The sequence below is a fragment of the Serinus canaria genome, chromosome 19 (assembly GCF_022539315.1).
Source record: "Serinus canaria isolate serCan28SL12 chromosome 19, serCan2020, whole genome shotgun sequence".
Classification (NCBI taxonomy): domain Eukaryota; kingdom Metazoa; phylum Chordata; class Aves; order Passeriformes; family Fringillidae; genus Serinus; species Serinus canaria.
The window spans coordinates 4,935,899-4,950,598 of NC_066332.1; the positions used below are offsets into that span (position 1 = coordinate 4,935,899).

At 46.2% G+C, this 14,700-nt stretch overlaps 1 protein-coding gene across 4 annotated transcripts in view; it reads left to right on the top strand.

Moving 5' to 3' along the window:
- The window catches only part of MYO1C (myosin IC), a 50,032-nt gene that overhangs the window by 19,600 nt on the left and 15,732 nt on the right, over window positions 1-14,700 (top strand). For 3 of the 4 annotated variants that reach the window (XM_050981601.1, XM_050981599.1, XM_050981602.1), the window contains exons 2-3: window positions 12,293-12,448; window positions 13,028-13,143. In XM_050981601.1, coding sequence (XP_050837558.1) covers window positions 12,323-12,448; window positions 13,028-13,143 — 242 coding nt within the window. In that variant the 5' untranslated portion in view covers window positions 12,293-12,322. Of the gene's footprint in view, window positions 1-4,130; window positions 4,311-12,292; window positions 12,449-13,027; window positions 13,144-14,700 lie in introns of those variants that run through there. The other variant, XM_050981600.1, reaches the window with a different exon arrangement.

Below are 14,700 nucleotides of genomic sequence, written 5' to 3' on the forward strand. Positions count from 1 at the left end.
AATTTATCTTAATTTGTTAGATTAACCCAGTTTCTGATTTTGCTCACGTCACAGACCCAGAATTATTGTGTGTGTGCGGGAGCCATAACTAAATACAAGCCTGTCATATGTGCTTTTTAATCATCACCAGGGGCATCAAAACAGGGAACAGCACTGGCACAGAAAGTGCAGGAATCCAAGGAGATGTGTGCATCCCCATTTTTTGGAATTTTCCTTTTTTTTGTATTTATTTTTGAAAGACTGAGCTTGGGAAGAGAAGAAGTTTGGTTTTCTCACTGACAAAGCTTCTTGAAACAAACAAAACCAGTACTGACAGTTTTAGGCATTACAAAGCATAAATTAGAATCCAAAATAATAATCTAAATATTCTTTGTCTTCTGGTTTTTGAACCTTTTTGGCCACACCTCACTATTTTGAAGGTTTTGTCTGTAACCCTGCAAACACGACACAGAATCAGGGAATTCAGTCAGCTTGTGATGTCATGAAGTTTGCAGTAAAGTGAAGGAACTTTCATCATCTTGAGGCACCTTTTGAGTGAGTATAATGAGCTTTTGGTTTAACCTTGCTAGGTGTGCAGTTTCATAACTGAGCAGGAATGTTGTGACTCCAGGGGCCAATGTCCTGTGTTCAAGCCTCTTGTTTGGAGCACTCTTGAGAGGGGAAGAGGAGATGCTTTAATCCAAAAACTGGGTAGAAAAGAACAGTTCTTAGCAGAATTAATAATATAGGGAGGAGGTTTTGCCTTTTTATCAAACCTGTTACAATATTTAGCATTGGCTCTTTGGCAGGGCATTGATTTATCCTTGTCCTGCAGTCAGATGTTCATCCTCTGTTGGACACAGGGTGTTTTTCCTAAGCAGTGGGACAAATGTCTCAGAACCTTCAGCTTCTGCTGTAGGCATTTTAATCAGTTTTAGATCAGGATAATCTGGACAGCAGGACACATGTGACAGGTTAAAGACATTTCTATTTTTTGATTAAGACGTTCCTCTGACCTGTAAGAGGAAGGGCTCTCAAATTCCTGGCCTGTTTAGGGTGGTTTCTTTCCCATGGTATTTTTGCCAAGTGCTTTCTAATTATGGAATGTGTTTTATTCTGTAGTTCTTTTGCAAGGCAGAAATAACTAATATTACAAAAATCCAGAAAGAACTGACTCACTGATAGATGAACTTGACACCTTTTGGAGTAACATAGATGTGATCCCTGCTGGTTTTTGAACAGCATAAACCCAAGGCAGCATCTCATACCTCCAGATTTATATTTTGCAGTGGAATCTGCACTGCAGAGGGGAACACTGGTGATGTTTTCACGGGGCCAAACTCTTTATTTTTTCAGCAGAGCCACTGCTTGCGTGTGTAGCTTAGAGAGTCACGCTCGGCTCTGCGAGCCTGTCGGAGCAGGGCTGACAGGAAAGGTTTCCAGTCCCCTTGCTTTGAATGTGAAATTGTATTCAGGGAATCAGCTGCTTATCTGCAACGAGCAGAGCAATCCCAGTGCTCTAATCCAGGGTTTAAATGAGTCACTTCTAACTGGTGAGGCCTGGAAAACTTGATTCATCCCTCGGCCTGTAGTTGCCTGTTGGAGTGAGCCAGACCCTGCCAGCCATCCTCAGCAGAAATCACAGACAAGGGCTGGGCTCTGCTGCTGGAAAGGAAGAGTCTGGTTTTATCACCTTCACAAACCAGGATCAAGATCTTATAAAGTAAAATTATCTCTGCTTTCCAACTTTTTTTTCTCCTCTTAATTTAGGCTAACCCACATGCAGGAGTGTTTTCCTCACCAGCAGAAGTTGGGCAGTAGTTTGGCTACAGAAAAAAAGCATTTTGAGGAAAGGTTTTTTCAGTGAATAAATAAATAAAAGGGTTTTCCTGCATGACAAAACCCAAGGAAATTATGTAAAAAATGTACTTCCAAGTGCTGGGGTGTTGTATATTCTTCTCTTATGTGACATTTTCTGTGATGAGATTTGATCTGAGAAATGTTAGGAGGTGTAAACGAGGGAAAAGGTGAGGTTGTTTATGTGAAGATAACTCTGCTAATACTTAGAATTGTAACAGGAGTTTGGCTGAATCTCTTTGGTGACAATTAGACTGGTTTGAGGAGTGCTGGTGGAGCACTGACATTCTCCTCCTGAAGAGCTAGAGCTGCCAGGCCACAGCTTTAATTATGCTTGGAAAACTCCTGGCTCAGGGCTCACTGCTGTGTTTCACTAATGGCTGATGTGGCTCACTTTGGGAAATGGAGTTTATATCACCTCTGATCTCACCTGTGCACAGCAGAGGGGACTGGAGCAGTGTCCATTTCCTTCAGTGCCAGCCCAAAGCTGAACCCTTCTCTGAGCCACATCCTGAAGCTGCTGCCGTTAAAAATTCACCCAGCTGAGATAAGAAGTGAATTAAAGTCCTGCCAAACAGAGTTGTGCAAGAACCACAAATAATGCTCAAAATGGAGTCTGAGAGGGCAGAGGAGCTGTGGCACTGCAGTGCTCCCAGCAGCCAAGCTCCAGCCCAAATCCTTGGCACATTCTGCCTGTGACATCCACAGCAGCCAGAATCTCTGGGAGCTCTGCCTTGGGCAGGGCTAATTAGAGGGGAGTGCTGCACCCAACCACTGACAACATCTGCTACGTGTGTTTGCTTTTAAATAGCCTCCTCTCTGAGCAGGATGAAGCTTTTTGCTCTAAATCTTTTTTACTTCAGAGCTTGACCTTACCCTTCCTGTAGCAGAATTTGTGAAGGATGCATTTTGATAAGAAGGGAAAAAACAAAGCAAACCAAAAAGCCTTTAAGCAGAGCTGAGTGCAGATACTGCCAGTCATGAAACATCAGCAGCTGAGCTTGGGAATCATTCCATGGCTCTGCATCTTCAATGGTTAGAGAATCTGCTTGACTGCTCACAATATGAATTGCCTGAAACACCTGGGGGGTAGCATCCTCTCTAACAGATTTATATCTTTATTTGCACTACCTGTAACTCTTTTTAGGGTGGATCCACAGCTTAGTCCATCGAGGAACAAAATAATTAATAAAATCATGGAGTGATTTTAGTTTGGAAAGAACTTGTGGAGATCTCTGGTCCATCCTCACTTCTGGGCAGGACCAATTTAGATCAAGTCACTCAGACATTGTCTGGTTGAGTTTTAAATATCTCCAGGGATAGAGTTTCATAACTTTTTGGGACCCCTGTTCCAGTATTTGACAACACTCACTGGGAAAAAATTTTCTCAAGAACTCACTGGAATTTCCCTTCTTCCAGCTTGTGTCCACTGTCTCTTGTTCTTTCACTTTCCCCTAATGCTAGTGAAGGCTGTGCAGTATTTTTGTCAGAATGTTCTTATCTCAGGAGGTGGGTGGGAAATTAGGTGGGGTTTTCACACTCTTGGTGTAGCTGTGATCATAAATAATTTTGTGTGAGAAAACTGATGAGCTCAGAGACAGCAAAATGTGCAACTTCTGCTTGCAAGGGCTGGGGACTGAGAGCAGCAGGGCCTTCACTGTGTCCTCTAGGCACACAGTGAAGGCTCTTCCTTGGTAGTGCAGGTTATTTTGTAATAAGGACCTCACAACTTCCAGGTAAAATGGCTGTTTTTATGCTGGATGGCTCCAAAGAAATCTGGAATAAAATCCTGCTGAGCCAGGTTGGATGGGGCTTGATGGAATTGGAAAAAAGTGAAATTCAAGGTCTCTTCCAATCCAAACCATTCTGTGACTCTTAATCCTTGTGAAGGCAAACTGCATCCAGCCCTGGACTCTTTATGGTCTGTGATTCTCTGAGGGGGTGATTCCCAGTGTGATGCCAATGCCAGGGCTGGGGTTGTGGGTTTGCTGTGTTTGGGGTGAGCTGGGAGCAGGTCTGGGCAGCCCTGTCCACGCTGCTGTTCCAGGACAATAACCCACTGTCCCAAAGCTCATCTCTTCCTGTCTGATGGCTGTGGTTTGTGTGCTGGGCTCTGCCCCAGCTTTTCCAGTGCCTGGGATTACTTTTCTTTCTGTTTTTCCTGTCACTGGGCAGCGGGAACTCCGCAGGCAGAGCGCAGCTGATTTCCCTGGGACTGCCTCTGCTGGGCTGCTCCTGCTGGGAGGGGAGTTCTCCTTGGAAAACGCCCTCTCCAGATGCTCCAGTAGGAGCTGGTGGGAGGGAGGGAGTTCTGACTGCACTGAAAATGCCATGAAAAAAAAAATTAAAAAAATAAGGCAACTGACAGAGGAGAGAACTTGTCCTGAGAGTGCTGCTTTGTGCAGCAGCGTAAGCGAAGGCTCTGCGAGGGCAGCGGGAGCTGGCGGGAGGCAGAGATGAAATTCCGAGGAGGGGTAAGATTATTTAAGGTTTATTTAAGGTTTTTTTGAGGTTTATTTTACTCCTCTGGGGGCTTTGCAGCTCTCAGATGCATGTCTGGTCTCAGAGGAATAGAGACACATTTTCAGGGTTTCAACAGGAAAGTGAAATGCTTTGAGAAGGATCCCTTCATTGGAAAATTGGGTGAAATTGGCTGGAAACTCAGGGAATACCTGTTTGGAGGAGGAAGCCAAGATGGGAGTTGAGAAAGTGGGAAGAGAGGGGAAAGCTGTGCTCTGCTTTAGGAGGGAAGAAAGGGTGGAGCTTTCACTTGGGCACAAGGATGTGAAGGGACTGTCCTGGAGCTGGGCTTTGCTCCTGCCCTTCCCAGGGCTTCTGTCCCATTCCTGCCATCCTAGAGAGTGGCAGGAATTACCTGATTAAGGATTTCTTGCCCCTCAGTTCTTCCAGGCTGTTTTAGTTTAGGAAAACTTTGTCCATGCTTTAGCAGCAGCCTGAACACCTGGCCCTGTGTCCTGCATTGGACAGCCCCAGGCTTGGGAAAAGGAGTTTGTGACAAAAGATTAAGAGGACTGGGATTGTTACCTGGAAAAAGAGATAGGACAAGAGGAGGAGAAATAAATAATAGTTGTACAGAGAGCACAGAGATCCTTTTTCTGGGTTGGGTAGCATGGGAAGAGAGACAATGAGTTAAGCTAAAATTTACCAAAGAAATGCAAAGATTATTTTTGTATAATGAATAACTGGGCAATGGAATTCACTGATTCTGGAAGATGTTGAGGTCAAGAATGAGGGAGTGTTATAAAAAAGTGTGTGAGCTTTTGCCTGGATAAGAATGCTCGAGGCTTTAATTGGTAAAGTGACCAAATTTAGGAAGAGAAGGGTTGAAAACGTCACTTCTGTAGATTGGAGCAATTCTCTGTTAAAGAAGAGTTACCATGGGGCTGGTGTATCCCAAACCTGCTCAGCCCAGAGATACTTGCCTGTTTTCCCAAATATTCTGGTGCTGACCACTGAGAAAGTGATGGAGGGAAGGGCAGAGCTTTTGGAGAACCTCCTGAGTCCTTCTCTGTGGAAGTGGAGGTGTCAGGGCTCCACAGGGTATTTCTGCTAGCATCTGGTGTGCTGGGGCCAGCCCCCCTGCCCAGCTGTGGGCCTGGAGGAAGGCTGGCAGAGGTGGCAGTGGCAGTGTGACAGGCAGAGGTGGTGTCTGGGGTGGTGTCTGGGATGTTTTCTGAGGGAGCTGTGGGTGTGGAGGTGCCCTAAGCATGGCCCCTGAATGCTCTGGAGTTCTCTTTGGAAAGTTTGAGTCTCTGAGAGACCTCGTGGTGTCAGAGGTTCTGTGGGGGTGTGGAATGCAGGGGAAGGGCTGCCAGGGGGGTTGGCAGTGGGACACCAGCAGGGCTGGCATTGCCAGGGCAGTGCAGCAGGGAATGGGGCACAGGGGGTGCCCCAAAGGTGCAGGGGGCACAGGCTGGCCCTGGCTCCTCATGTTTGAGCTTCTGCCACCCTTCACCTGCTCAGCTGCTCTGGAAATCAGCATCAAAACTCACTTGAAGGGGCAGCAAGCTGATGCTTCACCTTTTAAAAATGCCAGTTTGAAATCTGTTTGTCCTCTGAAGCTGCTGTGGGATGCCCAGGCCTGTGGGCTCAGGTCTCCTGAGCAAACTGCCACCAGCAACATCTCTGAACCAGCAGCAGCTTGTGCCATCTGTTCTGGAGCAAAAATGTCAGCTCCCTAAATATAGAAATTCTGTGTATTTACTTTTCCAGCCCTGGTGATCTTTCTGGTTTGCCTAGTTCATTTTTCTTAGTGCTCCTTTAAATTTAGCCTGTTGATTGAAATATCATTATCCCTCTTAATGGTAAACATTTTTTCCTGTCCTTCAAATCAGTTCTTACAACTGCCTTTTCCTTTTCACTGCTAATTGCTTATTTCCTTACTCATCCCCCCACAAAGTAAAATCTGGAAGGTATAATTATGTTATAAATATTGAACAAATAATATTACCTACTTATTATTTCGATTTGTCCCTACTCAAAACGTGAAAAACTTCAGTGTAATTACTTTGCAATAGTCAAGGATGTAGCATTTCTTTTTCTTTAATATAATTTTTTAAATTGTGTGTTCTGGAATTCCATCCTTCCATCTGGTTAGGATGGGAAATATCAGAGGGACAACCAAGTTCTGAGTTCTCTGACTCCAGACATTCCATTGCTGGTGATGTATTGGTCTAAAAGAAGCAAGAATTAGAAGTAATTCTGAGAAATGGTCCTTGAGTGGCAGCTGCAAGTTCAAGTTGTTCCCTCTAATTCTGCTGGTCTGGGTCACCAGAGCTGTTACCTGGTTTTGGTCCCAATCCACCTGACAGCTCTGCTTTTCCCAGGTTGTCTTTTGGGAAATCACTTCATTGGCCTTACATAATTAAAGCAAATACGTGTCTTATCAATTATTAGCTCAGCTCAGGTGGCTTCAGGAAGGGCAGACAAATCCACGTGGTTGCTTGCAGGGGATTTTTATGGGAGACACAGAGCTGCCTCTCAGGGAACCTTCTTTCCAACCCAGCTGTTGACTAACAGAGGGAGTTGTGTCCAAAATGAGCAGCTGATCTGCAGTGTGGCAGGAGGGAGGAGGATCCTGAGTGCACTTCAGTCTGTCAGGGCTTTGCTGGCAGAATCCCTGATTCTGGTCCACCTCTGCCATCCTTGTTATCTCTTTCTCCATGCAGAGGGAAAGAGGAGCTTTCCCATTCTGCACCTTGGGAATTGAGGCTGTGGACACAACAGTTGATTTTTGTCTGCTCTGCTGTCTGGCCCACATTGTATCCAAGCCCTTTCCCAGGCTGTAGAATGAAGTTGAAATCAAAGGAATTTTTTCCTTTCCTGCAGCTTTGGCATGACAGTGAAGAATGTCCAACTATCCATGAGAGAAATGTTTTTTAGCTGCCACCTCCCCACGAGGAGTTCCTTCTTGGTTCAGGCTTGCATTGTCTTCCAGAATCTAATCTGAATTTCCCTTCCCACTCACATTTGGTTCTGGCCTGTTCTTCCGTTCCCGGCTTTGTGGCTATTTCTGGAGCCTGCAGATCAATCATCTTGCACTTGATACCAAGATAAAGGTGCCTGCCTCTTCCCAGATGGAGCCACTTCCTGGGGTTCTTCCAGTGAGCCTCCTGAGTGGATACAACCCAATCTGTAGAAATACATTGCCAGGAGAAAATATTGCAAGATACACTTTTAGGTGTTGAAAAACAAATTCTGTTTATGTTGTGACTTTTCTTTCTGAAGCAGATATGGAGTTTCCCTGCTCCATACAAGACCATTCATTTTGAGAATTCCAGGTGCTTTCTCATGGAAAGTTGCTGGTGCTGCCTGTGTCTGGAATTGAGTTTTAAACCATTCCAGTACCCCTCTGGGAAAATCAAGCCTGGGAATGAGTCTTTGCTCCATGCTGGGTATTCCATTGCCATGGGGCAGCTGCTGAACAAAGCCAGGGGGAATTTCTTACTATGCTCACATCAGCCCCAAACCCCTGTGCTCATGGCAGAGCTGCCCTCCCATTTTCCAGCACAAATTCCCCCAAAGTGCTCAGCCTGGCTGACTCTAATCCTTTGGATTTTGCTGCACAGAGCAAAAGGTCCTGTTTTTCATTTCTGAGGTGTATTAGTTCTCCATGTCCTAAGCGGAGGAAAAACTTTATCATGCTTTGGCATTAAGCAGAGTTTAAAGGAAAAATATGTGTTTACACCTTCACAACCCCATGTCAGCGATTTCCCAGTTCAGTTTAGGAAACTCCTTGGTACAGTCTTGAGTGGTTTTGTACTCCCAGGAGCTTGGAGGTATTTGCTGGTCTTGTTGACTCTTGTATGAACACAAAGAAAAGCTGGAACCCCAGCCAATGTAAACCTGGCTCTGCAGGCTGCATTCAGCAACCAATTTACACCAGCAGAAAGTCTTTCCCAAAATTCACTCCCAGGGCAGAAAGAGCCCTGGAAGCTTTGCTGTGGTGGTGATTGCACTGGCCTGGTCCCCACCATTCCAGAGGGACTTTTCCCTTCCTGGCCCTGAGCCACTGTTGTGCTCCAGGCTCTGGAGAAGACATTAAAAGCAAAGAGTGGGTTAAAACAATGTGGGAACAGATCCTGGGAACGGCCCCGTGGGGTGGTGGCAGAAATCAGATTGGGCACCCTGGAGGGGAGTGACCCTCAGGACAGCAGGTTCAGCACGGGGTGAAAGGGGAGATTGAGAGGAGGCTCAGGAGTGCCTGAGCCTCCTCACAGGCACCAGGATCACATGGAGATTGCTCAGATTTTTGCCATTCCCTGGTTGCAGCCTGTGCTGGGTGTGGCATCAGGTGTCTCCATCCTACAAAGGTCGGGATCCTCAGCCAGGCTCTCCTTTTGATCCCACAGGGGTTCTTTAAAGTGGATGTGGTGGAGCTGCCCTAAATAACTGATTCAGTGTGCTCCCTTTCCTCCTTTCCCTACCCCTGACACTGTCCCATCCCACAGGGAGGTGATTTAGCTCAAAACCTGCAGAGAAAACCACCAGATGCTTTATTCCTGCTCTTTGCTTTGCTGATTGAGTTGCCCTGGTTTGGGTTTGGAGGTGTTACCCTGTCCCAGGGAGGCAGCAGAGCCTGAGGAGGGATTTGATGCTGAGCTTTAGGCTAAACCCCACCTGCCTTTTAGGTGGAAGTTTCCCAAGCATTTCAAGGCAGCAGGAACTGGCCCTGCTGCTGAATCCTGGCTCCTCCCTGACCCTGCTGTGGCTCCCCATTACCCTATCCCTGGCCATCGTCATTACACGGGGGACCAGGGTGGGAAAATGACCTGGATTAAAACAACAAAAGAATCTGAGTTAGTTTTTAAATCCCTGTCAGATTTCCAGCCTGGTTTATTGCACAAGTCCTGGGCCAGTGCAAACCAAAGGGTGCAGCTGCACTGAGGTCCTCCCTCAGTGTCACAGCAGCTCCTCTAGCACTGAGCTCTCCTGGCAGCTTCCAGAAAAACTGATTTCCACAAGGAAGGGTCTGATCAGACCCTCACAGCCTGTGTTCTCCCAGTTATCTGGAATATACTCCCTGGCACAGGGCTGTCAGAGTGGTCCAAGCTGATCCCTTGCCTGGAGCAGAGGATGTTGTAAATGTATTTCAGTCAGAGGTGGTTTGGCACAAAGAAATTCATCCCCTGCAAAGACAACAAGACAATCAGTGTTGTCCATAGACAAAGTGCTTTAATGGTTAATTAGCTCCACTGCACCACATTTAACCCCCCAGACTGGGTTTTCTGGCATTAATTTACAGCCATCAGATCTGCTGTCTGCCTGCTAACAGAAAATCACCAACAGTTTGGTTATTTTAATTTATTCAGTGCCTTAAATTCATCATTTAGGAGGAACATATGATCATCACTGTGGTTATTTTTTCTTAAGTAGTGTCTTCCCTCCCCACTTCCTTCCTTCTGCATGACTGCTCTGTTTCCATTTTGCAAAAAGGGTTCATTTGCACCTCCTTTTATGGCCCATCTGTTGGTGGCAGTGGCAATGAAACAGTTAACACTGGCATTTGAAGCTGGTGGTAGACTTGGACATATGCAATAAAGCAAAATGCTGGCATGGAGCAGTGCCTATTGCTCAGCTCTGGCTCAGATTTGCACTCAGCTTGGGTTTGGGAAGGGACAAGACTGAGTGAAGTTTATATTCAGGAGGCTCTGACTGCATCACATCCCCTGGGCACATTTAATTATCACCAAAAAGCCACTTGCAGTCGTTTGTTTGGCTTTTGTTTTGTTTCGAGCTGACTGCAGATTGGAGGTGGTTATTTCGTTCTCACGGCGAGGGGCTGGAGTTGAATGAGGAGACAAAAATTGGAGGAAACCGAAAGTTCTTGGCCTTAAATGCCTGTCCCAGAGGAGGTTTCTGTGTTGTGAGGGGGATGGATTGGCTCTTCCCTCTGCTGGATGTGCACAGCTGGGATCACTTTGTCCTGGCCTCAGGGAGGGGCTGATGAAAGAGCTGCTGAAGTGACGTTTTCTGCAAAGCTTCAGGATTCTATAAACTGGGATTAACTCTGCCAGGGTGGAAGTTTCTCCTCAGTCCTTGTTAAGGCAGCTGTGTTTTAGAACTGTAGCTGTACATTTCCCCACTTGAAAAGGACTTATTTTCCTTTGGTTTTGCCTTTGTTCTCATCACCTTGGCCAAAATTTGCTCTGGGATTGCACTGCAGGATTCCCATTTCTAGGCAGAGTTTATTTGTATGTGATTTATCTCTATTTTCCTTTCCTTATCTCATCACTTTCCTTCTCCAAGGGTTATCCCTTTTCTCCTCACCTTGGCAAAGAGGGTAGAAGACAACAGAGCATTTTGCTGAAGCTGTGAAGGACTTGGCTTGGAAAATTTTGGCCATTTTAGGACGATTACTTCATGAGAGTATCTGCAGAATTCCTCCCAGGCTGTGTCTTTCCAAGCTTAGAACTCAGGCCTTCCAGACCACGAGACTAATTGGAAAAAATAAAACAGGAAATCAAATGATGTTTCTTTGAGCCATTAGAGTGGGTCTGGATTTGAGATTTCCAGAAGGAACTGATTTTCCTATCTGAAAACTGCTGGGTTCAGGCAATCACATCTGCCCAGGCTTACAGGGAGGAAGCCAATTAGAACTGGCAGAAATAGTCAAAACTGCACTTATTAATCATTTACCAAATAAAAAAAAAACATTTACCAAGAATTTGGTGAGTCAAAACAACTGCAGACTGAGGGGCTTTGTACCTGGTTTCACCCAAATTGATACTGCAGTGACTCTTGCTTTTATTACTGTTTAACAAAACTTCAGGTAAATTTTCTTCCTGACCAAGGCTGGGTTTATTTTTCTCCCTGCACATCAGTGCTTGTGGTTTGACCACTTTTACATCTTGGGAAGGTGCAGAAAGGAACTCTTGAGTCAGTAAAAGTCATCTCCATCACTGTGCAGGGTCTGGCACTCCCAGTTGGTGATGTGTGTCTGGGATTGCTGTTGGTGCGTGAGCCTGCTTTAGGAACAGACCCCTCTGGTGTTTGTGCAACATCTCAAAATATCACTTGGTGCTTTAGGTTCTGATTTAGGAGAAGGGTGCTGCTGTGAGCAGTGTGCAAAGTAAGAAGGGTTGAAGAAGATAAGGAGATGCATGTAGGTGAGAGGCAGAGGGTGTCACACGAGGTTTCTCCTGTCTCTGGTTTCTGTGGTGCCTCTCATCTTCTCCATCTCTGTCCCTTGAGTAGAGATTTCCCCACAGGCAGGCACTGAGTCACCCCTGGGTGCAGATTTCCCCTCCCTGCTTTACAGTGAAGTCAGGAGTCAGCAGATGAGTGCTTTCCACACTGTGGTGGCTGTGTCTCACCCACCTCAGGTTGGAAATGGAGCCTTTAAAGGAGGGTCAGGGGCAGGAGTCTCTCGATGCACGGCAGTGTCGTGGTCTGAATCCAGCAGCGTGGGTGCAGAAATGCCCATTTCTCATTTCTTCTCAATTTTCTCAGAATTTTCCCATTGGGTGCCTTGCTAAAGCTTTTAAGTTGGTCAGCAATGTGAAGCTGTTTGCTTCTGAGATGAATCATCATTAGTCATAAAAGATTCCTTACCTCGAAACAGCTTCCCGTTGTGAAATCAGAGACAGGAGAGAACACATTTCAGTCTCCCTCCTGCTAAAGGATTCCTGGGAAAGGAAATCCAAGATTTATTCTCTTTATCAAATGTTTGTTTCTTTGGTTGATTTGAAGTTATTGGAAATCCAGCAGTAATTTTTCCCTAATGCTGGCTTGTCTTCCCTCAAAGCAATTAGAGCAGACAACTGATGAAGTGTTATAAACCCTGTGTTCAGCAGCAACAGCGGGATTAGTTTAATATCCCACTTTAATATTTCATTTTAATATGGTTATCCAAGGGTAACTGTGGTTCTTGTGGACTCAGGGAAGTGCCTGCAAACCCACAGCCATCCCATCTTCCCTGTGCTCTTGGCTGCAGGGCTTGGGAGCCAACGGCATCCGGCTGAGCATGGAGAGCGCTCTGACGGCGCGGGACCGCGTGGGGGTGCAGGACTTTGTCCTGCTGGAGAACTTCACCAGCGAGGCTGCCTTCATTGAGAACCTGAGGAAACGCTTCAAGGAGAACCTGATCTATGTGAGTAGCACAGGGACAGTCCCCAGAGTGGCCCTCAGTGATCTGGAGTGTGTTTGGTGCACGGGACAGGCCCGGCTCTGCTCTGCAGCGGGGTTTGGGGGTGCTGGTGGCAGCTCACACAGGCCATGGGGGCTTGTGCCAGGACCAGGCTTGTGCCAGGACCACCCATTTCATGGGTGTAGGGACTCACTGCAGTGCCCCTGTTGAGATGTGGTGGCATTGACAGCGCTGAAAATCCAACTCCCACCACATTTTTCCATCTCCGAATTCACTCACTTCCACCAACCCAGACTTGAAGTCAATCCTAAATGTATATCAGAAATACCCCAGTATTGTGGCTTGTTGGAAACCCTAAAACCATTTGAGGTGCTTTTTACCCAGCAAGGATAACATGGCTGGCACAGCTCCAGCAGTGTTCCTTTCCCAGAGCTGAGAGTTCTCTTCCTCAGCACCCTTGGCCTGTTTGGAAGCCCTCAGCAGCATCCCCAGCCCACCAGGATGGGTGTCCATCCTCCAGAGACACCTGAGCTCTGCCTCCAGACCTCCTGTAAGCTCCCTGCTTTCTGTTTTGTTTCCCAGACCTACATTGGCTCTGTGCTGGTGTCTGTGAATCCCTACAAGGAACTGGAAATCTACACCAAGCAGAACATGGAGCGCTACCGTGGTGTCAGCTTCTATGAAGTCTCTCCTCACCTGTGAGTGGCTGCCAGGGCAGGTTTGGTCACTCCCACCCAGCTGGGACACGTCAAAAGAGGCAAACAGGACTTTGCCCAGTCCCAGCTGCAGCCCTGGAAGTCCAAGGGACAGAGAGGATCCTCTGAGGGTGTGGTGTGAGGCTCTTTCTATTCCTGTTCCTCTCTCCAAAGAGGATGAGTTGCCTTTGCAAGAGCAGTATTTGGAAAGGGAGTTGGTTCCTTCCTGGCTGCAGGAACAGAGTTGCTTACCCAGCCCTGGCAGGACAGGAGTTCATTGTTCCAGGGTTATTTGGGGTCTCTGTGTCCGGGGCTAAGTAGGGGAAAGAGTTTCTGCTGTGTGGGGGTTTCTTTCCTACCTCTGCTGGTACTGCCTGACCAATATTTATCTGGTATTTCCCTTGTTGCTAAGATACCATCAGCCTGTTGGAACAAGGAATGTATTTATTTACATGGTCTGGCTTGGTGAGCATTCCCAATTTCCCATTAAAAAAAAAAAGTTTGAGGTTTAAAGTTATTTTTGAAAGCGTTTGAATTTTTTTGTCAGACAGAAAGAAAAAGATGACTGAGAGCTGAGGCCACATGGCTTCAAAATGGTTTTTCTTCAGGACTAAAGGCCAAATTCTGAGCACCTCTTGGAGGATTTTTTATGTTGTGTTTTGTTGGGTTTTTTTTTAAAGAAATCTTGGAAGAGTAAATGATATTATTTTTGAACAAACTATTTGGGTTGTTTCTTATTGCTGGCACATAGCCCAGGAGAGTAAACAAACCAGAATGTGCTGCAAGCACAGAGAGGGGGAGAAACACCATTACTTGGGAAAGTCTCAGCACTTCAAGTTGGATTTGTTAGGACAAAAATATGATTTTTACTGTGTGAACCCAGATGGAGGAGAATTAAACTTAAAAAACCCTGCACTCAAACCTGCTGAGTTCCCTTTGCCTGTGGTCAGGGAAGGGCTTCTGTGCCCTTAGATGGGAATTTTGGGATTCTCTGGAAAATCCTTGGGGTTGTGGCCCTGTTTTTAACTGTGCAGTAGGTACAGGATGATGGCAATGCTGTGGATAGCACAAAGCCCTGAGCAGATGTGCTTTAATTCCATTTAAATCTCACTGTGGCTGATTACTCCTCAGGCTTCCTTTCCTTTTAACAAGTCCCTCCAGAAGCTGTAAAATGTGCAGCTCATGAGTGAACCCTGGGGAATTCTGATCCTGGGTACTGCTGCTCCCACTGGGAGAACAGAATATTTTGCAGACTGTTTTTGCTGTTCCATTGCATTATTTGATTATTTTATTGCATTATTTGATTATATATGCATTTAAAAATCATCTGAGGAGCAACAAAATGCTCTGGATTTCTCTTTTTCCAGTAACTCATCTTTTTTCCTCTTTTTCCTCTTCTAAACTGAGTCTAGAAAGCCAAAACATTTCAGGATCTCCATTTCAGTGTCAGATAGTTCAGCTGGGCTTTCTGGGAAGTGCATCACACTCAGAGGAGGAAAGTTATCCCTGTGGGCTTGGAGCCCAGCATATTCCCAGAGATCTGTCACATCCTGTCCTGTT